Source organism: Enhydra lutris, unplaced genomic scaffold, assembly GCF_002288905.1.
Source record: "Enhydra lutris kenyoni isolate GAN:26980312 unplaced genomic scaffold, ASM228890v2 scaffoldscaffold38, whole genome shotgun sequence".
Taxonomy (NCBI): domain Eukaryota; kingdom Metazoa; phylum Chordata; class Mammalia; order Carnivora; family Mustelidae; genus Enhydra; species Enhydra lutris.
This window is the reverse complement of record NW_019154122.1, coordinates 5,819,076-5,845,125: the sequence shown is the minus strand read 5'-3', so window position 1 is coordinate 5,845,125 and position 26,050 is coordinate 5,819,076. Positions and strand designations below refer to the sequence as shown.

Below are 26,050 nucleotides of genomic sequence, written 5' to 3'. Positions count from 1 at the left end.
AGAAACTGGTCAGCTCTGTGAGGGAGTGATTCCGGGCAAAGGCTGGCCGGAGGAAGCGTTGGCTGTTTGCTTTAATTCCAGAGCACTTTGTATTCCGGCCTTGGAACTCTGAGCAGACACTGGCCCAAAGCACAGTTGCCTGATCTTGTCCCCACTCCCTGCCCCCATCTCAGATCAACCTTCAGAAAGTTCCAGCTTGTTGGCAAAGGCACACGTTCTGTTCTACTTTAAGTTTCATTAGAAATTCAAGTCCTCTGGGGCTCTTTTCCCTTGTGGGGCTGTGAAGCTTTGACTTTGCTTCTTGTCTGCCCTTCTGGAACCAAATACAAGGAAATTCATGGGTTCGGGGAGAGAGTGCTGGGAACCCAACTGGGCACAGGATACTTGGATAAGGCTGTGGCGCCCCAAAAGTGGCCTGCTCTGCCAACATATATAAATTCATACAGCCTGAGCTTGACACTGTATAATTTGGCCCAGAACAATATGTATTTTGAACTCATTTAGGTGAATGACTTTGGCATTCCAAGTACCCACTGGGGGAAACCTTTATCAGGCTGCTTTGGCCTTAGGCAGAAGTGGGCCTTTGTTCTGAGAAATGGCCTCAAACATTGTCTTGCTTAGCTGTTTCCTTAAGCGAGTGTCATCCCCTCTCATCCATTTCAAAGATCTATGTAGATTTGCTTTTAGCTTTTCCAAGCCTCACGGTTTACTTTTTTTTTTTTATTGTAACCAAGCCATAATTACATTTTACTTGTCATGGTTAAGTCTGATTGTATTGTTGAGGGACTATTTTTGAACATGTCCAAATAAAGTCTGCGAAGTATTTCCACAAGGATGTCGTCCGTGGGGCTGGGGCGGCCTTCCTCCGGAGCGGTCGGGAGACTCGAACACGCTTCCTGTTGCACGCTTTCTAATTACAGAAATGCGAAGCTGTGGAATGGAGAAAGTGGAAATTCTAAGTACCAAAAGGAATGTTAAGTTTAGAATAACAAGCTCATCTGGAAGCTATCACCACTTTTTTTTTAAAGTGTGCTGCAAGCACCACTTCGCCTGGGACAGCAAAGGATGAGGTCGGGGGGAACACCAATCTGGGCGGGAGTGGGGTGGAGGCTCCCTTGTTCACGGAGCAGCCTCCGTGTGGAGCCGCTGCTCCGTGTGGAGCCGGTGTGAGCGTCCTCGATCGCTGTTAGAGCCGGGAAGTGCCTTGAAGGAAGAGGACAGGTGGGGAGGGAGGATGTGGCAGGAGGACTATACAGGAAAGAGCATAGGATTTGAAACCAAGGAGCTGGGTCCGAGTTCCCATTTCCACCACTCACTCCCCGAGTGACTTCCTTCTCTGTAAAGGGAGCAAAAAAGAATTCCTACGTTCCAGGCTCTGAGAGGTAAACATATGTGCTAACACAAGAGCTAAAAAGAGTTGGTTGCTCTTTGAGTCAGAACGGAGCACATGGTATGAAGGGTGGGAAGGGGACTGTTGCAGAACAGAAAGGGTATTATCTTTGGGCTCAAGGAGTCCGGTTCTCAGAGTCTAAATGAGCAAGATGTGAGAAAGAAGATGATGTGTCCAATGAGTTTCTCATAACCAAATAAACTCAAAGTAAAAGTATTTAGAAAACACCGCATCTTCATGAGTAAGTTTTAATGTCATCTGTTTTCACTCTGTCCCACGACTGTGGCATCTCCCTTTCCGACACAGCCTGAGCTAAAAGTTACTCGCTGTGAGCACCCAGTACGCAGCAGGGGCAGGGGGACAGGACACGGAGGAAGGAGAAGGGAAATGTGAGACCTCAGGGAGCTTCGGGGCTGGTAGGAAACAGCATGGGGACTGAGCATTCATATTCAGGATAATTGGCTTCAATTGTGTGACCCTCACTTTGGAGCCCGGAGCCAGAAGATGTAAGTGGGGAAAGGTGGTGTCAAGAATTCTTGGAGGAATTCGGGAGTGGGCAGAAGAGGAGTCTTTAATAGGGAAGAACTGGGACTAGAAAAAGGAGCTCATTATCAACTGTCAGCCAAGTCCTCTTTCCCTCTTCCTGGTCCAGCCAGCCTGAGCCAGACAACTTAATTTGATCACTTCGGGTGAATATATAATGGTGTTTATGGGGCTTGGTGCTGCTTACTGTTCTCAGGCTTTACATACGTCCTGTTGCTTCATTTTTATAACTCTATAAGAGAAGTACTCTTAGCCTCATTTTATAGATGAAGAAACAGATTTGGAAAGGATGAATAAATTAATGCCCAAGGACTAAGAGCTAAGAAGTGATACAGGCAGGGTTTTTATCTGATTCCAGAACCCAGGCTCTGAACTGCTCAGTTGAAGACTTGAAACTGGGAAGGGTCATTCAAAGGGGCTTGATCCAGTTTAAGTCCGATTTGGGACACTTGAACTGGTTGAAACCGGATCAGTTTCATTGAGTTTAAACTGTTAAGAGCAAGTTGATTCAATTTCAAATAAGCTGTATTTATTTATAAAAAATAATTCTTTGTTTATTAATCAGAAACATAATTGTCAGTCAGAACTTCAGGTCGGTGTTACTGATGAGTTTTGCTAAATCCTTGCAAATGTGGTAAGTAAAGCATCATGACATTTTATTGACCTATGCATACCCTTTCAATTAGGTTTTTTTTTAAAGACATAATTTACAAATAGTAAAATGCAACCATCACCTGGTTCAAAAATGATAGAATGTATATCGTATACCTTTATTTTATAATGTATACCTTCGTATTTTACTTATAAGAGGGTAAATATTTTTGTAACTTGATTTAATTTTTACAGAAAAGTTGTGAAAAGAAGGGGCTCCTTCGTACCTTTACCCATGCTCACCAGTCATTCACACTTTTCCTCATCTACTGTACCACTCTTCGTGTGTGTATATAGTATTTTTTGAGCCATATGAGAATAAAATGGAGACATCATGTCCACTGACACAAATATTTCAGCATACGTTTTCTAAGAATAAGAACATTCTAGATAACCACAGCATGATTATCTAAATCAGAAAATGAATGGGTGCGTGGCTGGCTCCGTCAGTAGAGCCCGCGACTCAATGTCGGAGTTGTGAGTTGGAGCCCCATGTTGGTTGTAGAGATGATTTAAAAATAAAATCTTGGGCGCCTGGGTGGCTCAGTGGGTTAAGCCTCTGCCCTCGGCTCAGGTCATGATCCCAGGGTCCTGGGATTGAGTCCCGCATTGGGTGCTCTGCTCAAAGGGAAGCCTGCTTCCTCCCTCTCTCTCTGCCTGCCTCTCTGCCTACTTGTGATCTCTGTCAAATAAATAAATAAAATCTTTAAAAAAAAATAAAATCTTTAAAAACAAAAAGCCACCTGGGTGGTTCAGTCGGTTCAACATCTAACTCTTGATTTCAGCTAAAGTGGTGATCTCAGAGTGTGAGATAGAGCCCTGTGTGGGGCTCCGTGCTGAGCATGGAGTCTGCTTGAGATTCTCTCCCTCTCAAAAAAAAAAAAAGATGATCTCCCTTCTCTCCCTCAGCCCCATTGCTTGGGACAGGTTCTCTCTCAAAGGAATACAATCTTAAGTAACAACAATAAATCAGGGAATTAACATTGATACTATAGTATCCTGTAATCCACAGTACATGTTCAAATTCTATACATTGTTGCAACAGTACCCTGTCCTGCTCTTTGCGCAGGCCAGGATCACCCACCAGCGGTATCTGGTTGTCAGGTTTCTTTCTTCAATCCAGAACCCTGCATCAACCTTACTGCTTGCTGTTGACATCTTTGAAGAATACAAGCCAATTATTTTGCAGGGTGTTTCTCACTTTGGGTTTGTCTGGTGTGTTTACTCACAATAGATTCAGGCTTTGCGGTTTGGACAGAGTGTGTCTGCCAGTGCACAGGATGTCCATGTGTCCTAACAGTAGTGGTGTGAACTTTGGTTACTTGGTGTAAGTGCTGCCTCCCTGGTTTCTCCAGTGTACGTTGACTATTTTTCTTTCTAATTTAGTAAATAAATTGTGGGGAGATACTTTTGAGACCGTAAATATCCTTTTCCATATCAAGCCATGGTGAGTTTTAGCATCCAGTGAGATTTTCAGAATTCATTATTCCTTACGACCTGGTGGTGCTATGAGGGAGAACTTTCCCTTCCTCCCACTTGATTTGTTCGTTTGTTTCTATCATTATGGACTCATGCATTCTCAATTGTGTGATTGTCAATATTCTAAAGATTTTATTTGACAGAGAATGAGAGAGAGATCACAAGTAGGCAGAGAAGCGGGCAGAGAGAGAGGGGGAAGCAGGCTCCCTGCCAAGCTGAGAGCCCGATGCGGGGCTGGAGCCCAGGACCTTGGGATCATGACCTCAGCTGAAGGCAGAGATTTTAACCCAGTGAGCCAGCCAGGCACCCCTGATTGTCAATATTTATTACTCAGTTTGTCCAGATACCTGTTGGGAGCTCTTCCCAGCTGCCACCTCTTTCCTTTAGACGACCCACTCCATTCTCAGAACAAGGTAGTCCAAACCCTTCCAGTATTTTCTTTACCCCAGCCTTGGAATCCCGCCATTTCTCCAGGGAGCCCTAGTTCCTTTTAGAAGAGAGTGGTAGTCCGAAACCAAGATCCACAGGTGCACGCTTTGCTGTCCATGTGCCATTGTTCAGCAGAGCTAGGAAATAGGTGTGTGCGTGCGTGTGCATGTGCATGCACGTGCATGCACACGTGTCTGTAACCTTGAGTTCGTACTGATAAACGAAGTCCAAAACCAAGGGTTTTGTATGGCCTTAGCTCATCCCAGTTCGTGACTCCCTTATCAGCGAGAATCCTGGCTTTGGGGGTGTAATTTCTAGAGAGCTGTAGCATCAGTGAGATCCACTTGGCTCCTGTGTGTAGGTGTAGAGATGAGTGGAAATACACTGGGATTCTCTGGGATGGAGTCAGGGTGTCAGTGCCCTCTGGGCTCTTGGCCTGTCTTCCAGTTCTCTTTCCTTACCTTCTCCTCCTTCTGCTGTCTACCCCTTTGGAGGCCATCAAGGCCCAGGGCACATTTTTCTTGTGCTGTTTATGAAGCAGTCTTACCCTTACTAGCTTGCAGTTAGGTAGTAGAGTATAATGTTTCGTATATTTTCAGAACCCCTAAATTAACTTGCTTTTTAAGTGGGTGGCCCTGACTAATCATTTGTATGGGTCAGTGACTTTCAATGCGAAGAAAGGCTTCCCCAAATTCTTACTATAGGGCATCCTCTGTTCTCTTCTGAGCTGCTTCCCTGGGTCACTGTGTCATCATGAGCAAGTCACTCGATCTCTCTGGGCCTCATTGTAAGATGGTTATGATGCTCCCTTCCTGCCACACTGTACAAATGTGAGGTCATGCGCCCTGTTATTTTGGAGAAAAGTGGAACAGCCAGACGAATATTATTTTCTGATATAATCAACTATGTAACCAATTATGATCAAATGAATCACTTTCCCAGTTAAAATGGGGGTCTATCAATTGTGACCTCACACGACAGACTCTTAAAGCGCAGAAAGGAAAGGCCCACCCCTGTTGCAGACTTGACTTCCTCTTCTCTCTGTGGGGGACTTCATGCATAAAGCTCAAAGTTCCACTTGGTTTACCAGGAAAAGTCCTGTTGAGGAGTATAAGGTAATTACAGATTTTTTCCTCAAGCCCTTTAGATACCCTTCTTAAAGACCAGGAGATAGAGTCATAGAAGGTGAACGTCAGAACATGGTTGTCCGTAACCACATCCTTCCTTCCTTTCTTTCTTTTTTAAAAATTTTATTTATTTATTTGAGAGAGCTAATGAGAGAGAGAGAGAGAGAGAGAGAGAGCATGAGAGGGGAGAAGTCAGAGAAGCAGACTCCCTGCTGAGCAGGGAGCCCATGTGGGACTTGATCCTGGGACTCCAGGATCATGACCTGAGCCGAAGCAGTTGCTGAACCGCCGCCTGAGCCACCCAGGCGCCCTCCCTCCAGCTTTCTTGACTCCTCTCCTTGGGCCCCAGAAACCCGCCATAAAGCTGCTTTTTTGGCCCAAACCTGTTATCTGTAAAGCCTTGTTCAATCAAGGCAGGGGAGTCTTGGGGATTTCTTTTACCTCCCCAGAATCTCTGTAAGACTTCCCATGGCTTCTCAGCCTCCAGCCGTCCTCCTTCCCTCCAGGTCTTTAGTTTTTTGTTTGTTTGTTTGTTTGTTTTTTAAGATTTTATTTTTAAGTAATCTCTACACCCAACATGGGGTTCAAACTTACAACCCTGAGGAGGTGTCTGGCTGGCTCAGTTGGAAGAGCATTTCCACTCTCGACCTCAGGGCTGTGAGTTCAAGCCCCACATTGGGTGTAGAGATAACTTGAAAATAGAGTCTTGGGGTGCCTGGGTGGCTCTGTCGGTTGAGCGGCTCCTTCTCCATCTCCCTCTGCCTGCTTCTCTGCCTACTTGCGATCTCTATCCCTCTGTCAAATAAATCTTTTTTTTAAAAGATTTTATTTATTTATTTGACAGACAGAGATCACAAGTAGGCAGAGAGGCAGGCAGAGAGAGGAAGGGAGACAGGCTCCCTGCCGAGCAGAGAGCCTGACATGGGGCTCAATCCCAGGGCCCTGGGATCATGACCTGAGCCGAAGGCAGAGGCTCAACCCACTGAGCCACCCAGGTGCCCCTAAATAAATAAACTCTTAAAAAAGAAAGAAAGAAAGAAAATAGAGTCTTAGAACAACAAAAACTTACAACCCCAAGATCAAGAGTCGCGTGCTCCGCTGATGAAGCCAGCCAGCTGCCCCCTCTCCATCAGTTTTAACACCATTTTCTATCCGTCGTTTCAGTTCATAAATTTTCAGTGGTTCTCCACTAATGCACAGAACATCGGTCCAAATCTCTTAGCATTCAAGGCCGTCATACACCAACCAGCTCCTACCTGCCCTCCTACTCTGCCCACTGCTCTCTCCACAGAGGAAGTTACAGGCTAAGAGCAGGAGCCCTTAGTGGGGTTTGAGGGGTTGAATCCAAGTTCCAACACTTGCTTGCTGTGGAGTCCGGGAAGTTACTTATTCTGTCCATGCCTCGCTTTCCTTGTCTGTAAATGGGAACAAAGATGATTTCTTCAAAAGGTTATTATGAGAAAAATGTGTCCACATATGTCTTCATTACTGTAAGAGAAGCCTTGATCTATAGTAATATTGGATTATATCATCACCGCCTCCCCCTTTATCCTCCACACGGCAGCCAGGGTTAAAGCATAAATTTGATTATGTCAGTCATCCGCCCCAAACCTCCCAGTGGCCTTTCATCCCATTTGGAGAAAAAGCCAAAGTCAATCCAGCGGACTCCAAAGACCTTGCAATTTCTGGCCCTCCCGGTGCCTGTCTGCCCTTGACTCTTCCCACCCTCTCCCTGGCTCCTCTGCTCCAGTCCTTCCGTCCTCGCTGTGCCTGAACTCACTGCTGCGCTCCCTCCTTGGGGCCCTAAGACCGGCTGTACTCGGACTATGGTCTCTGACCTCTCCTCGCCCAGGTACCCCCAAAGCTCATGCCGTCTTCTCTTGCCAGTCTCTCCTTGATGTCTCACGCTCAGTGAGATCTCCCCTGACCGCTTCGGTCTTTCTAACCCTACACACACCCTAACCTCCCTGCTCAGCTTGATGTTTCTCTCCGGCCTTTCCCCCAGTCTCTCACGGCCTGTGGCTTTACCTACATTTATTGGTTGGTTTTCTGTCTCCTCTTACTAGAATGTAAGCTCCCTGAGGGCAGGGATTGGAACTTGTTTCTCAATAAATATTTGCTGAGTAAGTGAACAGTAATCTATTAACTCTGTGTCTATCAAACTAGTTATTTGTTCCTGATACACAGTTTCCTGTGGGTGGTGCATTCATTCAACCAAGCTTCATCTCACAAACCAAATGTATCCATTTGGCGGTGACGGGGCAGTGTCTGGGCCCATGCAAGCTTGTTTTGTTACTTTTGTCTGCTGGAGCGCTGTGGAGGCCCACGGGCCTCGTGTTGGTTAAATACCCCTTTCCCTGGCTTTTTCTTTCTTAGTATGGACAGCTTTCCTGGCCTGCTCGAATCTTGCTCCTATCTCAAGCCCCTGTTCAAATCCCGCCACCTCCAGTGAGCCTTTCCTGGGCCCATCAGCCCCCTGGGACTTTGCTGCTTTTCGCTGTATGTCTGCCCTTTTTCCTTACGGGGCAGGCTTTTGGCTTTTTGCTGTCCCTAGTACCTGCCACTGTGCCAGACACTTAGGAGCTGGTCCCAGAAAGACATTGTTTCAATCAGACTTTTGGGGGAGGTGAATGATAAACTGCAAATTAGCTTAACTCAGAGATTCCAAGGACAGGTGAATGTCAAGGATGTACAAGAACTAAGCCCTCGCTGGCTTCTTCAGGAGCCCAGAATTCTCTAGAATCCCACTTGGCCCAGATTCAGCTGCCCAGCGCGGCTCCTGGGCCTTACAGTTCAGAATCTTCAGAGAGAATTTGATCGGCGCAGCCTTGCTCAGCTGTCCACTCTGGTCCCCCTCCCACTCTGGCCAGGAGGGCAGGTTCTAGGAGAACCACGCATCACGAGAGAACCCTGTTTATTTTTTTTCTTTAAAGATTTTATTTATTTGACAGAGAGGGAGCACAAGTGGAACGAGTGGTAGGCAGAGGGAGATGCAGGCTCCCCACTGAGCAGAGAGCCCAATGTGGGATTTGATCCCAGGACCCTGGGATCATGACCCGAGCCAAAGGCAAACACTTAACTGACTGAGCCACCCAGGCTCCCCAAGAACCCTGGTTATTTGTAGATATAGTCGGAGGCCATCGCCCTAGTGGAAGGGCTGGACAGACACCCAGATGATACTCTCTTGTGCCTTCTTTTTCTCCCCCAATCCCCACATTCCTAAAAAGGGGATTTTTCAATGAATTTATCTAGAGCACAAAAACCTTAAGGAAGAAAAAGCTGTTCTGTAGGATATTAAATGCGCATCAACTGTTGAGGAGGGAGAGAAGCTCTGTTCTCTGTGGGTTTGTGTGGCCGCTGGGAACCGAGCAGTGGAAGAAACACTGTAAGGGAACAATGGACAAATGACACAGTCGAGGAGTGGACGCGCCCTGTGTGGGCCCCGCCATGGCAACCTTGTTTAGTGCTCACCACGAGCAGCAGGGTGAGACACTCATGCCCGTTTCTGGACAGCCCGGCTCTTTTGCTGCCACATGGAGGTGGCAGTTTGGAGAGAGGGTGAAGGGAGGGAGAAAGCAAACAAATGAGGGGCAAGGGGGTGGTTGGGGACAGCCCCTGGCACCCCATCCCTGGCAACACCAGGGTGTTCACTGTTGCAGCGGAGTGAACAGCCATGACCACCGTGCCAGGCTGCCTGCCCCTCGAGTGGAAAGCGGCAACCGCTGGGGTCAGAGGGACTTGGGCTGAAATTTCTACTCAAAAATTCCCAGGATTCAGTTCTTGTCTCTGACTCTCTTCTCTCCCCTCGTCTCCCCCATTCTTAGCACTTGATCCCTGTTTTTGGTTCTTGTCCTCCCACCCCTTTCAAATTTGTCCACAGGGCCGAGGGCTCTCCCCCCGGGGCCTCATTCATGCTCTCGCATCCAGCCAAGGACACACCTCTGCACCAGACTCTGCAGTGCATGGCCACCTTCTTGTCCTCCCACATGGGGCCCCCAGAGCCCTCCCGAGCCTCCAGAGACAGGGGAAGGAAGAGGCCAGGGGACACAGCCCAGGGGGCGGGCTCAGAGTCAGAACATCTGATTCTGCGCCTGCACCTGATCCTGACTCGCAGGGCAGACGTAGGCAAATCCTTTTCCTCTGTGGGAGGGGTGAATACACGAGCCACTCCCCCTTCCTGAGAGGGGAGCCCGTGCCAGGCTCTGGGCTTCGTGTGCGTGGCTCTCGGTAAGCCTGCGGTTGGGCACTGTTAAAATTCCTATTTCACAGATGAAGAAACTGAGGCTCAGAAGTGTATTAGTTGAGTCAGAAGAGGAAGCTTTGTGCTGTAGCCCAGCTGTGGTCCAGGGGAACTGACCCCCGCGTCCTCTCTGCTGTACACGAGCCTTCCAACGCGCTGTTTTCCAGAAACTGTACCAAGCATCCATTCATCTCCTGGAGTCCTGGCTCCTTATCACAACCTCACCTTAAACATCACCTCTGAGCCCCTCCTGTGGCTTCTCTCAGCCCAACACCCCCTCTGGCTTCCTTCGTCCCTTCAGAGCACTCGATGAGAAACCCATTTGTCTGTTCCCTTGGACTCTGCTCCCTGTGCAGAACACACGCATCTCGAGGCTGGGACCTTAGTGGTCTGGTGCGCTGTCGTGTCCTCCACACTGTGTGGCACGTAGTAGGCATGCTACGTATCTGTTACATAATGAATGAGTGCTGACCAATGACCCTGTGGAGTACCATGACCAGCTGCACTTTGCAGGGAAGGAAACCAAGGCCCAGGCAGGAAACAGCTTGCACGGAGTCCCAGAGTCAGCGGGTGATGGAGCAAGGATTCTGACCCAAGGAGGAAGATTCCAGAACCTTCTGTGATGAGTCCTGGTGGCCCCTCCCAACTGCGATCATGGACGTGTGGAAATGCTTGGTCTTTATTTCATAGAAGAGGGCGACCCTGTGCTGCTCTCCGGGCGGAGGGGGGTACCCATCACCCACCTGACTGAGTGGGCCGCACTGGGAAGGAAGGCCTTCTGCTTGTTTTCACTCTCCGGGAGAGTGCAGAGGTTTGCACCCCTGTCCAGGCCAGGCTGACGGGATTAGAGGAAACAGCTGGCCCGAGCCCGTGCCCTGCGGGAGGGAGCTCACATTCCCCGGACTCAGGGAGGGAGCAGCTCCCCACAGCCCAGCCACATTCCAGGTCGGTCATTTTCTTGAGCCCAGATGTTTGCTAATGAGCTGGGGAGAGAGGCTTTCAGCCCTCTACCCCGGCTCTGGGCCCCACATTACTCGGCCCCCAGAGGCTGGCCGGGGGCCAGCAGGCTCTGGCTTCGGGCCCGTGCCCTGTGCCAGCCAGGCCTGTCGGGGCAACTGGCGGGCTGCTGACGACCAGGTGCAGCTCCGTGAGCTCGGGGACTCTGGCGTGACAGGTTCTGCCTTTCCTGCAGGGGCCCCGTCACTCCGGCTCCCGGGGGTATAGTCTCCTCACCGCAGCCTGATGGGGAGAGGCTCTGAGGCAGCCAAAGGGTGTGGCAGGCGAAGGAGCACAGGCTTTGGACTTGTCGGGTCTGGGTTCAAGTTCGACTCTCACTAGTGGTGTGATCTTGGGCGGGTCACTCCACTTCCTGAGGACTCGACTTCTCTCACCTCTAAACCAGGGATAATGTGGAGACTGTGGTAAGGAATCGATACAATAAAGCGGGCAGAGTGCTTGGCATGATACCGGGCATGTAACGGTGGCTGTTGGTATTATCAACAAGTCACCTTCCAGACCCCCTGAGCACACTGTGGTCCTTCTGTGATGACTGGTCTTCCCCAGGCAGGGGTGACTCAACACCAAGCCCCGTGTCCTTGATTAGGTGGTTGGGATCGTTCTTGAATATCCCTGGGTTTGGGAAAGTCGTGTTTAAACTGTCAAGGACTATACTCCCTGCTCTCTGTGCCATCTGACAAGCTCATGAGTCTACACAATTAGCTTCCTGAGTGTTGGAGCGGCAGAGATCCACAGCCCACCCTACCCAGAGTCTGCACTGAGAACGGTGCCGGTAAGCACAACAGTAAAGATTTCCTGGGTGCCTACTGAGCTCCAGGCAGCGAGGCTAGGCTCTGCAGGTTGTGGTCATCCAACAGACAGTAGCTGGCCTCATCTCCTGCTGTGTGACTTTAGGCCAGTTACTTAACCTCTCTCTAGGTTTTTCTCCTTTCACTGATAAAATGGGGATAACAATACTGTTTATCTTCTAGAGTTATTGTGTGGGTGGCAAGTGCCCAGAATGGGAGCAGGCACCCACTCAGGGGCTCAGTATGTGTGAGCTCAAATACCCATCACAAGTAAGATACACATTCTATATTGTAGGATTGTTATTCTTGTTATTCTCCTGGGAACACTTCTCAATGGCGGTTAAGAATTACTTCCATTCTGCCAAATATATTGGGGACATGTCCTTAGGCACTGGGGACACTGAAATAAACCAGCCATCACTGCCCTCAAGGTGCCTGCGGTCTAATGGAGGAAAGAGATGTGCCCAGCCAGCTAGAAATTGCCAGTCTGGGAAATTGCCAGACTTCTTTTCCATGCCAAGGATCCCACCTGAGGAAGGAGAGGTTTAGGCTCTCCGACGATCTTTGGAAGTCTTTCCAATCTGGTGCTCAAGGAATGCCTTTGCCAGGAGAGGAAAGGAGAAGGGAACTGCAGGCAGAGGAAACAGCATAAGTGGGAGCTAGGAGGCATGGGGATGCGTCTGGGTTTGGAACCACCGGAGCACCCCGTGGAGTTACCAGCAGGCCGCCTGGAGCCACCCCGGATGCTCGGCCACCCGTGACAACGATCGGTCTGGGGTAAAATAGACGGACACGCACAACTCTGATAGAAAGCAAAATGTGCAGGTCCCCCGATTGTGTCCTGGGCTACCACTTTCCAGGAGCAAAGCTGTTTCCTCGTTCCCCTGAGAGCACACGGAACGGTGGGGGGCATAGCCGCCACCCACCCAAGTGCGGGCTGATGAGTTGGACCGCCGAGGCGACGCTGGGCGCCGGGCCTGCGTCCTGCCCTTCCCGGGAGCCGGAGAAGCGAGTCCGTTGGTCGGCGCTCTCGTTCTGTTGAGTCCTTCCGGGCCTCTCACCCCCTTCTCCGGATGCCCACACCGGTGCCTGAGCTGAGAAGAGGCTGGGCGGAGGGCGAGGGGCAACGGGGTCCCCAGAGCCGGACCTGAGTTGCCCGAGAGCCGATAGGTGGGGCGCCCCGCGGGACTGCAGAACCGGGACAGTCGCCCGGTGCCGGGACTCGGTGGACTGGAGCGCCACAGCCTCGGAGCAAGACCGCAACGCCCGGGTCCCCGCAAAAGGGAAGACCTCCATCTTTGTCACCCCGAGGCCTGGCCAGGGTCGGGAAAAGTTAGGCGGAGGGAAGTTGGGCGCGCAGAGAAAGCCGCCGGAGGGTGCTTGAGAAGGGGTCGGGGCGCCGGGCTCTCTGCCGGCTGCCCGGGGGCGCCGGCCCGGGCGGCCCCGCAGCTCCGCCGCGCCGTCGGATCGCCGCGCAGGCCGGCCCGAGGCTCGCAGGCGGGGAGAAGGGCCGGGCCGGGCGGCCGGGGCAACCCCCCCCCCTCCGCGAGCCCGGAGGGAGCGGCCGTGCGCGCCCGCCCGCTCTTTCTTTTTCGCGTCCCTCCCTCCGCTGCCCCCGCCCTCGCTCCCTATTTGGAGCGGAGACACCCCTGACGTCGGAGCCGCTCCGCTCGCCGCTCCCCCGCACCGCGCGCCCGCCCGGGGCCGCAGACGGCGCGCAGCGCAGCCCAGCCGAGCCTCGCGGGGCCGCCGCCAGCCCTGCCGGCCGCCTCCCGAGCCTCCCGGGGGCGCCGGGCCTGCCGCCCCCCGCGGCCCGCAGACAGCTCCGCGGGAACCGGCGGGCGCGCCGCGCTCCTCGCCGCCGCCGCAGCCGCCGCCGCCGCCGCCGCCGCGCGCGGTAAGTCCCGCCCGGGCCGGCACGCGGGCGCCCGGCTTCCAGAGGCTTCGGCCAAAGGGGCAGCGCCGCGCCCCCGGCCCGCCCGGCGGCCCCGGGACACGGTGCGGAGGCGCCTCCGGACGCCGGGGCTGGGGACGTAGGCGCGGCACGGGGTGGCTGGGGGCACCGCTGCGCTCCGAGCCCGTCCCCGGACTCGCCGGGGGTTTCCGTCGCTTGGTGAGAGTTTCGGCGGCCGGGAGAGGAAGGGAGGGAGGTGCGTGGCGAGCGCACGCCGGGCGGGTCGAGGGCGGGTCGGGCCGCGCGGGCGCCGGGGCAGCGGCCGGAGGTCGGCCGCGGGGCTCGCGCGTCTTCCCGGCTCTGCCCGGGCCTCGCCGCGCCGCGAGCCTCTCCGCTGCGGTACGTTTCTGCCTCCTTTTTGTCTCGCTCCCTGTCTTTCTGTCTCCCCATCCGACTGCCCGTGTCTCTCGTTTCTCTGTTTCCGTCCCCCTCTCTGTTCGGTCCCTTTCTTTCTGTTTCTTCTCCCCTTCTGCCTTCGTGTTCAGCCTCCCTGGGTTTATGCCTTTATGTTCTCTCTGTCTCTCCGTTCTGCCCCTCTGGGAGGGGGTACCTTTGTGTCTGTGCATCCCCCTGACCCCCCACTCTCAAATTCAGACAGTCCCCCAGTGTCAGAGGCACGACCCCCCCCAGTGGGGTTCATGAATAGTTTCCTAGACCCGGTAAAAGACGCGTAAACCCTCCCCCTACCTTCCGCCTGCCCCCGGGGCCTGGCCTGGGTCATCCCCCTGGAATTGAGTCTGGGGCAGAGGGAGCCAGCCTTTCCGGGGGCTCAGGGGGCTCAGTTTTCTTAAGAATTCCACCCCCGCGAGGCGGCCCGGACAGCGGGGCCCCGCTGCCGGCCACCTGCCCGCCCCGCTCCCTGGGCGGGGCGATTCTGATCTTTTACAAGCCGCTGTAAAGGGGGCAGCTGCCCGCCTTGGCCTGGCCAGGGGGTTGGCAGACATCAGGGGAGAAGGGCACATTTTCAGGCTTTCTGAGGCCCTCGCCCAGCTGGAGGACACCAGCCTGTAACTACGGGAACTCCAGGGAAACAGAGGTCAGGGCTGGAGGCCAAAGGCTGGGCGCTGGCTGGGGAGGGGAGTGGGGAAGCAATTTGTCAACAAGGAGCCCCTCACCCTTTGTTACTGTTGAAACCCCCAGCCTCCAGAAACTCCCCCCAGATGCTGGGGCTGTTTGGGTGTGGTTTGCCTTTAGTTGGGGCCAAAGAAAAGGCAAGACTGGATCATTTCCTTGGTGACCCTTGCCCCTCTCCCCCCCACCCCTGCAAGCTGGACCTCTTTCTCCTGGGCCTGCGCCTGGGAGGGGTGGATGGGGGGGAGTAGGTGGTCTGCATTAGCCACGGGTATATCCTCATTCTTTTCAAGTGAGATTTCAGACTGAGTTTGGCTCTTTCTCCCCACCCCCAGCCCCAAGGGTTGGAGGCTGCAGTGGGCAGGGATGCCGGTGAGGTCTGCAGTGGGACTTCTGCTGAGCAGATGTGCGGCGGGCCCTGCAGCAGCTCATTAGCATAGATTTGTTTTGGAGACAGTTTTGGGTCTGTGGGCAGGAGGGTCTGCAGGTGGGAGAGCCGTGGCCTGGGGCGGGGGGCATGGGGGGGAGTGGTTTGCTGTGGCCCGGAAGCGGGACCTGCCTGTTAGAGGCGGGCAGGCCTTGGGAGCATGGGCCTGGCTCTGGGCGTCCACCCCCCAGGACAGTTAGTTCATGCTCTGCCAGCGCCTAGGGCCGAGGGGAGGAAGGAAGCCACCCCGCGGTGAGACTGGGGTCACGGAATCACAGTGGCCTTAAGCAACATGCTGGAGCCAGACTGCACTTGAGGGAATCTGCTTAAATGGACCTTCCCAGGCCATGCTCGCTCTTCTGGAGGGGACCAGTGTGGGGCTCGGGGAGGCAACGCAAATGTTCAGGGGCTCTGTCTGTAACTCTTAGACTTTACCGCGCCCGGGGACACAGTGAGTCAATGGATGGGCTTGGGCCTGAACTTGTCCAAGGGCAAGTCCAAGAGCGGGCCCAGTAGAGCCTACTGAGAGGAGTGGGGCTGGGGTCTGACGCCTTTTGGCCAGCGTCCCAGAGCAACCTTTCCAGCTGCACCATTCAAGGAAGTCCCTGCGCTCCTTCCAAGACCTGCAGGGACTGCCCCACCCTGGCTGAGCCCAAGCCTGGGGCTGCGGCCACAGAGGCCACGCCCTCCGCACCCGCTGGTGGGGACAGCCTGGCAGCCAGGCCCAGCCTGATTTCTCCTGGGTGGGTCCGAGGGGGCTGATCTCTCCAAGACCCTGTCCGTTCAGTCAGTGGCCCCAGAATGAGAGTCGGAGGGGTTCTTCCTCTCGGCTCCCACCCTGGCCAGTCCGTGTGGGAGGCAGCACTCAACGGTTTATAAAACCCTTTCTAAGACATCATCTCCTATGGTTGAGTTTCCCGTAAATCCACTCTCACCAGGGCAGCTGCAACCCCGGATTTGGTTATTTTCAGGACCCGCCCAGGATCTGATGGGAGGAGGTGAGGGAGAGGGGAGGGAGAAGGGCATCCTGTGGGAGGCGGGGAGAGGGTGGGGGCAAAGTTGGGGGACCCCAGGCTAGCCCTAGGGGTGACATTACTGAGGCTTTATCCTGTGGCAGCTGCCCTCTGCAGACCTTTCTGCGCACTCCGTGTGCCCACCTTACAGATGAGGAAATGGAAGCACAGAAAGTTTAAGTTGGCGGAGGTAGGATGTGAACCTGGGTCTGTGGCCGTCCGTGCCGGGGAACCCAGAGAGTGCTCTGTGCATATGTGGACAGGGAAAGCAGGAGGGGGTGGGCTGGGGTCATCTGTTCTGATCACTTCGAGAGCAACACACCACACACACCACGGGCTTGGTGTGTCAATCACCGTGTCGCCCAGATGCTGGGCCCATAGGCAGAAGTCTCTGTCCGACTCAGGTGGGGCTGTAGGCGGGAAGGGTGCCCAGGAGAGGTTACGGAAGCAGGAGTTGAAGTGGGGGAGATCCTTGCCACCGGGGATTTGCCAGCCCTGGCCTCACCTGCTTCCACACCAGGCTGGTTGCTACAAACGGTTACACCAGGGGCCTGTGTGTGTATGTGACTGGTGGGGAGTGGACCTTTCTAGCAAGAAAATCCTGGCATATGTGGCCTGAATATTCAGATTTGCCCTAAAGAGGAAACGGGCAGCGACTGTTCACTTCTTACACAATATAGGCTTTGCGAAGGGGTTCACAGTGGGGGTGGGTGGGCTGGAGGGCTCCCTGGAAATCTGGGTCCCTCCAGTGACTTGAACACTTCGTTCCAGGCCCTGGAATCCAGGCAGCAGGGTGGGTGGCTCCCGTCAGCAGTGCTGTTATGGGGGTCCCTGCCTTGGGGAGTTTGGGGGGCCATAGCTCCTGACCTGGCTGGGCCTCAGAATCATGTGGGAGTGTCGTCGATGTTGCCCGGACCACAGCCTGGACCTGTAGGGTCAGAAAATGCAGCGCTGGGGCCTGGGGAATGTGGGCTTTGGCAAGCATCTCTGGGAAAATGCTGAGTTCTGGGCGCTGCGGAAACGAGAGGGGGGACCCTGAAGGCCCAACCACGGAACATGTTCTTGCTGCCCCTCCCCCAGCCCCTCCCCGGGGACCTTTTGAATGAAGGATCCCGAGAAAGCCCCCCTCCCCCGGCTTTGCTGTGTTTGTCCACTGCCCTCTTCTCTAGAACGAGAAAGGTGGACACTCACCTCCTTGGTCTGTGCCTCAGTTTCCACAGTGCTGGCTGGGGTCCGCCAGCGACCCCTCCTCTCCCCCCAGGGAATTTTCTGTGTCGTTGGCAGCCTCGGGATGTGTCTGGTGTTTGCATAAGGCCTCTGAGGATCTGGGGGGGTTGGATCTAGGCTCCGCAGGGGGGCTGGTGAGAAGGCACTCACCCCCCACTGAAATCTTGCCACGACTGGAGGCTGGCCTGTATCAGACCTTTCCTGAGGTGCCAAGGTCCCAGGGGTCGGCCCTGGCTGCACTGTTGTCAGTGGCGGGGTGTGTGTGTGTGTGTGTGTGTGTGTGTGTGAGGGTGTGTGAGGGTGTGTGTGGGGGCGGTCTCATGGGCTGTAGAGTCAGGAGTGGAACTTGAACTCTGCTCCCAGGTAGTGCGAATAAGGATAAGAGACGCAGCCTGCTGGGGCAGGGAGCCCCAGGTCTCTTGCCAACTTCGGACCCTTCCCTGGACACCTCGTCCTGTTTCTGGATTTATCCTCCGGGAGCCTTCCCGTCTGCAAAGGTAGCTGGTGCTTATCTTGCTGCTGTCCATGTTCAAGTCTTGGTGTTGGTCAGTCCTTATCTTGTAAGCTTGAGCAAATCTCTTAATCTTCCCATGCCTCAGTTTCCTCCTCTATAGAATGGGGGAGCTAGTAGTAGCTATCTCACAGGTGGTTGTAAGGACCGCACAAATGCATACACGTTAAAAGCACCCAGAACGGTGTCTGGCCCGTTAGCACCAACTCTTGCTCTGAGACAGGTGGGGCATGGGCCGGGCTCTTAGTAATAAAGCCCCTCTCCTTGCTTTTGCGAGTGCGGTCCCCTCAGCCGGGAGCTCCCTCCTCTCCCCGTCATTGGTAACTCACCGCAAATCCTGAATTAAATCCAGAATTAATGGAGTGCCTGGGTGGCTCAGTTGGTTAAGCATCTGCCTTTGGCTCCAGTCACGATCTCAGGGTCCTGGAAATGAGCCCTGCCTTGGGCTCCCTGCTCAGTGGGGAGTCTGCTTCTCCCTCTCCCTCTGCCTCTCCCCCCTGCTTGTGCTCTCTCACTCTCTCAAATAAATTCTTTAAAATAAATAAATCCAGAATTAAGAATCTCTCCTTCCCTGCACCCCAGTCCTCTCTGACTTCCCATCTGAACAACTGCTTCCGTGAAACCCCATTTCCTTCAACCTCCCCCTCTAGGCTCTGAGCTCTGAGCGGGCATAGCGTCTGGGCCTCCAGCTCCCCTGGCCTCCCCTTGGCCTCCGTCTTCCCCACCACCTAGGAAGTGCTTAATGGACTGAGCGTTAAACTGTGGGGAACTTCATGCTTCACGGGAAGGGCACCGCTTGGCCCGACTTGCTGGGGGACCTTGGGGATGACCCCTTTGCAAAGCAAGGGGGTGGAGGGTTGTTGGCGTGGGGGAATCCCTCTGCCCACCGTGGCATTCTAGGAGTCCCATGACTTGCAGTGTGATCTTCAGGGAGGGAAGAAGAGATGAGAATCTGTGGGTGAGGCTCTTGTCTGAGGAAGGAAGGTCCGACTGCTGTCTAGAAAAATTAGCTGAGCATAAACCAAAAATAAAGAAAACCTGTGAGCTGCCCCGCCTTCCCTGCACTCTCCCAGGGGATGGGGACCCGACTGAGCTGGGGGCCCGCTGACTGCCTCCTCCAAGTCCTTCTCCCCAGCGGTGCTGTGCTCCCATCTTAGGGTAGGGGCAAGTAGGTGCAGAGAGGTCAGCTTTATTTCTGGAAGTCACACAGCTCCTAGGTGGGAAGGCCAGACTTGAACCAGGGGACTCTGGGGGCCATGCTTGGGGTGGGAGCAGGGCCGCCAGTCTAGGTAAGCAGACAGTGGCTCCAGCTTGCTCTGAGGTCCTGGGTGCTGGCAGGTTGGCTAACGGGACCCCCCACTCTCCCCCTCTGGGCCCTGCTGGATTAGCTCTGGACTGTGTCCTGGAGAGCAAGATTCCCCTTTCACTATAACCTGAACCTAATAACCAGTCCCCATGCTCCAGGCCCGTGACTCCCCTAAAACCTCACCACTACCCTGTCCCTCAATAAGCCTTGTTATTAACCTCACCCCTGTCTCAGCTCTGCCCCCCTTTAGCCTGGTCCAGGCCCACGGCTGCCATTCCAAAACCGCCCCCCCCCAATCACCTGCAAAGCAGATCCACAGGGCTCAGGGCTACTTCCACACCATCCCAGCCTCAACTCCCAGTCACCTTCTGCCTGGCCCGATCTTCCTGAGGAATCGTCACAGGGTCAGGGAGAAGACAAAGTGCCCAGACCTGCCTGAGGTCTTTGAGGGAGCTCTGGCCTCGGGGTGTGGGTGGGGGGTCCCTGCGGGGCTCCTTGTGGTGTGCTGTGATCAGACCCCGACTCCAAGTCTGATTCCCCAGGCACGGAAGAGGACCCAGTGGGGTCAGGGAGCCTTCTGGATGCCCCGCTGGTTGAAAAATTAGTTGGGCTGCCAGTTAGGAACGAGTCCGTTCTATTTTGTTAGGATGTGGTTGTACTGAAAACACGGGTTCGCTGTCGGTCTTGTGAGTGAGACCGGAAATATGTGGGTGAGAGCCAGGGTCATGACACAAATGCAATTGGGACTGGGCAGGCTGTCCCAACTCACCTCCTACTGCTCTCCCTGCTTCACCCCTCCCCGCTGGCTGGGAGCAGGGGTCACCCAGGCGTTGGGGTCCAGTGAGATGGGACTCAGCTCTGCTTCTGGAGACCTCCTGCAGGGAGAAGGGGCTGAGCAGGACTTTCTGGGTGGAGGGGACATGGGGCTGTGGAGGTGTTCCCAGCCCTGCAGGGGGCCCGGGCCCTCTCCTAGAGCACAGCTGAGCCAGCCCACCTAGGTCTTCCCTGGAGTAACAGGCAAGACCCCCAACACCACCCCCTTTCTGGACGCTTCACCAAGGAGGCTGACTGAGGGTAGGATCGTTCAGAAAGGATATGTTCCCACTCTAGTGCTGGGTGTCTGTGGGACAGCACCTGGCCCCTGATCCCGACTCGGCCATGCCCATACCCCGCTTGGGACCGTCCCAAGGCATGGAATCCCGGACTGACTGAGCTGGACCAGTTCTCCATGTCAGAGGCACCTTGGAAGCTTGCTAGAAAATTCGCAGCCCCGCTTGGCCCTAGAACTTCACTCCAGAAGTCCGTAGGGAACTCGGGATTCTTATGATCTGCTGACTTTGGCATCCAGTGTCCAGGGCACCTCACTCATTTTAGAGGTGGGGACACCGAGGCCTGGGTGTCCAGGGTCGTACAGCAGGTGCAGACTCCCAGATCCCCATTCAACACACCCTTTCCCATGTCCTGTCCCCAGAGCACCCCCTTGCAGGCCTGGCCCTCATTTCCAAGTCGCTCTGAAGCCTCCCTCTTCCACACGTTTGGAGGTCGGGGAGACGGCAAAGCCTAGGGAGGCTGAAGTCGGGGAACACTGGGAGAGCCCCCTCTGAGAGCAATCCTTCGGACACATGCTGCCCTGCAGCGCCATCTTCCGGCCAGTTCTGGTATTACCGTCTCCTTCCATCCCGTCAGACGCTGGTCTTGCCTTGGAGATTGGGATGGTACTGGGGATAAATAAAGATGTATGTATAGACTCAGGACTTGCGGCTCTGGTGGGGGATCCAAAAAAGAAATAGCCTGGTCCGGGGTTAGCTTTTTCATCGGACGCCCAGCCAGCCAAGGTGGCCCAGGAAGTCACAGTGCTGGACAGAGGAGGTTAGCTTTCCTGGTAGTTGACATGCAGGCGGTGTGCCCAGGAGATGCGCTGCGTGGCCAGCCCCTCGAGGGCAGGCACTGTGTTTCCTGGGCAAGCTTGTGTGTTTGCCAGAGGCCCTGAAGCATCACAGTCCTCTGCCATCCCGTCTCGCCATCCCCATTTCTTGGATGAAGAAACTGAGGCACAGACATAGAAAGGAACTTGCTCAAAGCTGCACAGTAGGGTTGCAGAGTAGCACCCGCAGAGCATGCATTATGGGCTAGTCTCACCGCTGGGGGCTCTCGTAACCTCCTGGGCGTCCATGGCACGTGCATGTGTTAGTGGCTCCACTGTCGAGGTTCAGAAAGGACAAATAAACGGGTCCAAGGTTGTGTTTTGCTGGTAAGCGGTAGAGCTAGGGCTCGAACCCAGGCAGTCGGATGGCAGAGTCCGTGCTTGTCATGCCGCCGTCCCCTCTGTCCACGGGGCCTCTGGGCCCCACCGGCCTCACCTGCAGTCTGTGCTCAGTCCTAGGGCCCTAGAGGCCACGGGCACGATGCTTCGGGTCCTGGTGGGGGCCGTCCTCCCCGCAATGCTGCTGGCCGCTCCACCGCCCATCAACAAGCTGGCACTGTTCCCGGACAAGAGCGCCTGGTGTGAGGCCAAGAACATCACCCAGATCGTGGGCCACAGCGGCTGCGAGGCCAAGTCCATCCAGAACAGGTGCGGGGCAGGGGCAGTGGGCAGAGGGGCAGAAGACGGGGCAGCCCATCCCCGCCGCTGCAGCGGTGTCACGGGCACAGTGACCTCTCCTCCTGCAGGGCGTGCCTAGGACAGTGCTTCAGTTACAGCGTTCCCAACACCTTCCCGCAGTCTACGGAGTCCCTGGTTCACTGCGACTCCTGCATGCCGGCCCAGTCCATGTGGGAGATCGTGAGTACTGCTGCCCGCCCCTGTCTGCCTGGGCCTCGGCCGCAGGGCCCACCGGTCAGGCCCCGCCATGTACAGGGGCCGAGAATTGTGCTGGGGCTCCAAACGTGGCCCTTGCCACGGGATGGCTTATGTGTCTGACACCAATATGTACTGGACAAGAGCTCTTCCTGCAGCTCCATTCTGATGTCAGTCCCACAGTGAAATTCTTTCTGTGGTTTCTTCCTCTTTTAAGATGAGACCCAATCCTCGCTGTGTCCCGCAGTGGCCAGCGTGGCCTGGCTCCCCAGTGTCTTGAGCTCTGTCTCGCCTCCCTCATCTTTTTTACTTGCTTGACATTTGACATCAGTGTGCTTTCTTTCAACTCTCATAGCTGCTCTGCGTGGTACAACCACAGGGCCTTTGGATGTGCTCTTTCCCCTGTTTGGAATACCTCTCTTCTCCTTACTCACTTAACATCTATTCATTCTCCTGCTCTTGGCTCAGCAGCATTTTCAGGGCCCTTTCTTATCCCCCTGAGCACTGTGTGCGTCTGCTTTGACATCTGTCCCCTCACAGTTTTCCATCTGCATTTGGGTGATTGTGACAAGTCTGCTTCCCTCGTTAGACTCTGAATTCTTTGCAGGACCATGCCTATCCTTATGTCCCCAGCACTGGCAGGGAGTAGGTGCTTTGTGGAAGGAAGGAGGGAGAAAAGGGGAAGAAAGATGGAAAAAGGGAGAGCTGTTGGAAAAGTGTGAATTAGGAGAAAAGCAAGACCCTGCAGGGTCCAGTAGGGCAGACCTAGGCTGGGCTGTGGCTTTGAGATGGGGCTCTTTGAGGGTGTGATGTCGGAACGCCACCCCAAAGGTTAAGTGGAAGTCAAGTGGGCGATTTGGGGGCAGGTGGTCTGGGGTGGGTTAGGTGAGGACCTTCCAGGTGGAGGGAACAGCATGTGCAAAGTCTCGGGCTGATCAGGCAGCTTAGACTTGGTGGGAGTGACACGAGATCAGGGATGGAGAGGTCAGCCAGAGGCCACCTGAAGGTCCTGGGGAGGGGGCTTGGTAAGGAGTCTGGACTTTTCTTCAAGTCCACTGAGGTGGACTGTGGACAGGGGCAGGCCCCGTTGGATTTCTCCCCTCAGGCTGCTGTGAGGGAATGGGTAGGGAGGGGGCAGGACAGGTTGTGAGGAGACGAGTCGGGTGGCTCCTGTGGCGGCTTGCCCTCCTCCCTGTGGAGGGGCCTGCAGAGCTAACTGGGGTACCCCCCAGGCAGGCTCAGGCATTCTGGGGTCTCTGGGACTGTCGGTCCCATGAGGAGTGTTGTTGCCCGTGGGGCCTCTGGAAACATGTCCTCCCTTCTCTGCTGTCCTCTGCAGGTGACCTTGGAGTGTCCCGGCCACGAGGAGGTGCCCCGGGTGGACAAGCTGGTGGAGAAGATCGTGCACTGTAGCTGCCAGGCATGTGGCAAGGAGCCCAGCCATGGGCTGAGCGTCTACATGCAAGGCGAGGACACGCCAGGCTCCCAGCCGGGCACCCGTCCCCACCCCCACCCAGGCGGGCAGACCCCCGAGCCCGAGGATCCCCCCGGGGCCCCCCACGTGGAGGAAGAGGGGGCTGAGGACTGAGGCCCCAACTCCTCCTCCCCTCTCGTCCCCTGTGGAATGTTGGGTCTCACCCTTGGGGGAGCGGTGGGGAGAAAGGCCGGAGCCCCCCTTTGGCACTGGATGGACTTGGATTCAGACTTGGACTTGGAACGCTTTCCGGTTGCCGTGGAGATCTGAAGGGAGGGGTTGGGACCAAGCTGCACAATTTAATATATTCAAGAGTGAGGGGAGGTAGCAGAGGTCTTCAGGGTTCTTTTTCAGAGGGGGGGGTGGTTCTCTTCCTTTCTGCCTCCTAGAGATATGCCTTTGGGAGCAGGAAGAGGTTGGCTAAGCTGCTGAGGTGGGTGTGAGGTCCTCACCACCCTGGTGGGGCAGGGCCCCTGGGGTACAGATGGTGGAGCGGGGACCCTGGACCGAGGGTCGGTGCCTTGCCAGCAGTAGCCTTGAGGAAGGGGCTGGGTCCAGGCTAGGAAGACCACTGGCAGAAGCTCGAGCCCCATAGGTTTCCCCAAAGGTCTCTCGTCCCCAGGAGAGCTTCTCCCCATTGGCACCAAAATGGCCCTCCCTCAATGGTGTGCTTGGGAGTCAGGTCTGGGCAGGACCCTGCTGACTCATGGCCCTGGAGCTGGGAGGACTTTCTGGCTTCCTTGGCTTTCCAGGGGGTGGAGGAAGGCAAGGGAGGAGCCTACCTGGGCCAGGGGGAGGGGAGGACTCCCAGACCATCCCTGGAGTATCCCTCACCCTCCCTCTCCAAGATGGTAGTACCTCCCACTGCCCCCCCAAGTCTTGGGCGGAAAACTGATGGAGCTAGCCTTCCCCCTCCTGGGGAGCTCTTTCTAAATCTGAAGGTGGTGGGCGGGCGGGGGGGGGCGCTCCAAGGAGGGATCTGGGTGGGATAGACTCTGGCTGAGCCTCAAGAAACCAGGAAGAGGAGGGGGGAGGGCTCATGGCGGCCAGTGTCCCCACAGCTCTCCAGCACCCAGTTCTACCTATCACCCCCCTCCCAGCTGCACTTTAACCCAGAGGGCAGTGGGGTTCTGGGGACAGGGCAAGCAGGCGGGCCGTGAAGAACGCCTCGGTACCCACACCCGCCTGTGTCTGCCCTTCTGTCCCCAGGGCGGCGGTCAGCTCCCCTGGCCCCCCGGTCCACACTCCCGGCTATTCCGACAAGGGCTTCTGGAGCTTGTAACCAGCAGATTGTTTCCCTGAGTTTTCTCATGAATAAATTTCCTTCAATGCTTGTGTTCTCTTCCTCACTGGGTGCCTCTGCTGACCCAGAGTCCCCGAAGGGGTCCTCAGCAAGGCCTGGGGGAGGGGGTCAGGCTGCGCAGTGAGGAGCCCCTAGTGGCCCTCCCACTTTGCTGCCGTGGTGTGCCTGTGGCTGCTGCCTCCTTGGCTCCCACCTCCCTCCTTGGGCGCCCATGTCTGGCCTCGGATATACCTTGGGTGGGCCTCCAGACCAGGCGCTTTTCATCTTGACCCTTGGGCCCTTTGGGCTTAGCTCATGCCATCTGTTCCCCCTCCCAGGGACCCAATATCAGCCCTTTCCTGGACCCCCGTCTAGTCTGACCTGGTAGAAGGGGAAAGAGACAAAGCCAGCGGTTATAAAGGAATATACAAGTTTGGGTGCTGTGCTAAGTACTCTACACAAAGTCACTCGCTTAATCCTCAGCACCAGCCTGTGATGCAGACATTGGCCCGCACTGTACAGAGGAGGCGGCCAAAGTGGGGAGGGATTGCGTCATCTGTCCAGGGCAGCATGGTTGAAAGACGGCAGCCACAGGACTCGAGCCCAGGCCTGACCCTGCTCTCAGCGGTTGTCATTTGTACGTATCCTGCTGTGTGCCAGGTGGGTGCCTGACCACCTCCCAGGGACCGGGGGATTTGGGATCATTACCCCCAGGCCATTGGGTCCCCCCAATTCTCCATCATTGAGACACAGCAGGGCTGGTGGGGTGGGTGAGGGCCCAGACCCTTTGTTCCTCACCCATATTGCTGTGAACACCACATACCAGACAATTCACATATATTACTACTAATCCACAGAAAATCCATTTTTTGGAATCGAGTGCTCTTATGCCCTGGGAGTGCTGTGCACGGGCCGGTAAGCAGCGGCGCCCAGAGTCTAATCTTGCGCCCTCTAGCGACAACGGTGCTGTACCACACGCGCGATTTCCTCAGCGGACACTGCCTTCCCAGAGCATGGCTGCTCTGGGCTGTTGTGCAGATTGTGCACTTCCCGGCTCCGGAATGGCGTTTCTTGCCGTTGTGCGGACGTAGCCATCCACCCGGGCCCTACGTCCCTGACGTGGAGTTGGATTGGAGAGAAGTAGATCTCCTGCATGCAGACTCAGTGACTCCTAGTCTGGTAGGGACAAGCCCTGGTCATATTAACAGCCATTCCGTACGTCTGGAGGTGAGGCCTGGCCCAAGGATGCAGAGAAGATGCTGCGGGGCTTCCAAGGACTCAGAGAACACGTCCAAATGCAGGGCTTCCTGGGGCCTTGGACGCG

General features: G+C 55.3%; 1 protein-coding gene across 3 annotated transcripts; it reads left to right on the top strand.

Moving 5' to 3' along the window:
- The first annotated feature begins 13,514 nt into the window (after window positions 1-13,514).
- Window positions 13,515-24,777, top strand: LOC111154686 (neuroblastoma 1, DAN family BMP antagonist). Of its 3 annotated transcripts, none has more exons than XM_022514517.1 (4): window positions 13,515-13,561; window positions 21,551-21,745; window positions 21,844-21,955; window positions 23,310-24,777. In XM_022514517.1, exons 2-4 carry the CDS (start codon window positions 21,579-21,581, stop codon window positions 23,556-23,558), a joined length of 528 nt encoding a protein of 175 aa, XP_022370225.1. In that variant the 5' UTR covers window positions 13,515-13,561; window positions 21,551-21,578; the 3' UTR covers window positions 23,559-24,777. The 3 variants fall into 3 exon arrangements, with proteins under 3 accessions (XP_022370225.1, XP_022370223.1, XP_022370224.1); XM_022514515.1 differs by lacking the exon at window positions 13,515-13,561 and adding an exon at window positions 13,613-13,777; XM_022514516.1 differs by lacking the exon at window positions 13,515-13,561 and adding an exon at window positions 17,670-17,853.
- The last annotated feature ends 1,273 nt before the right edge of the window (window positions 24,778-26,050 follow it).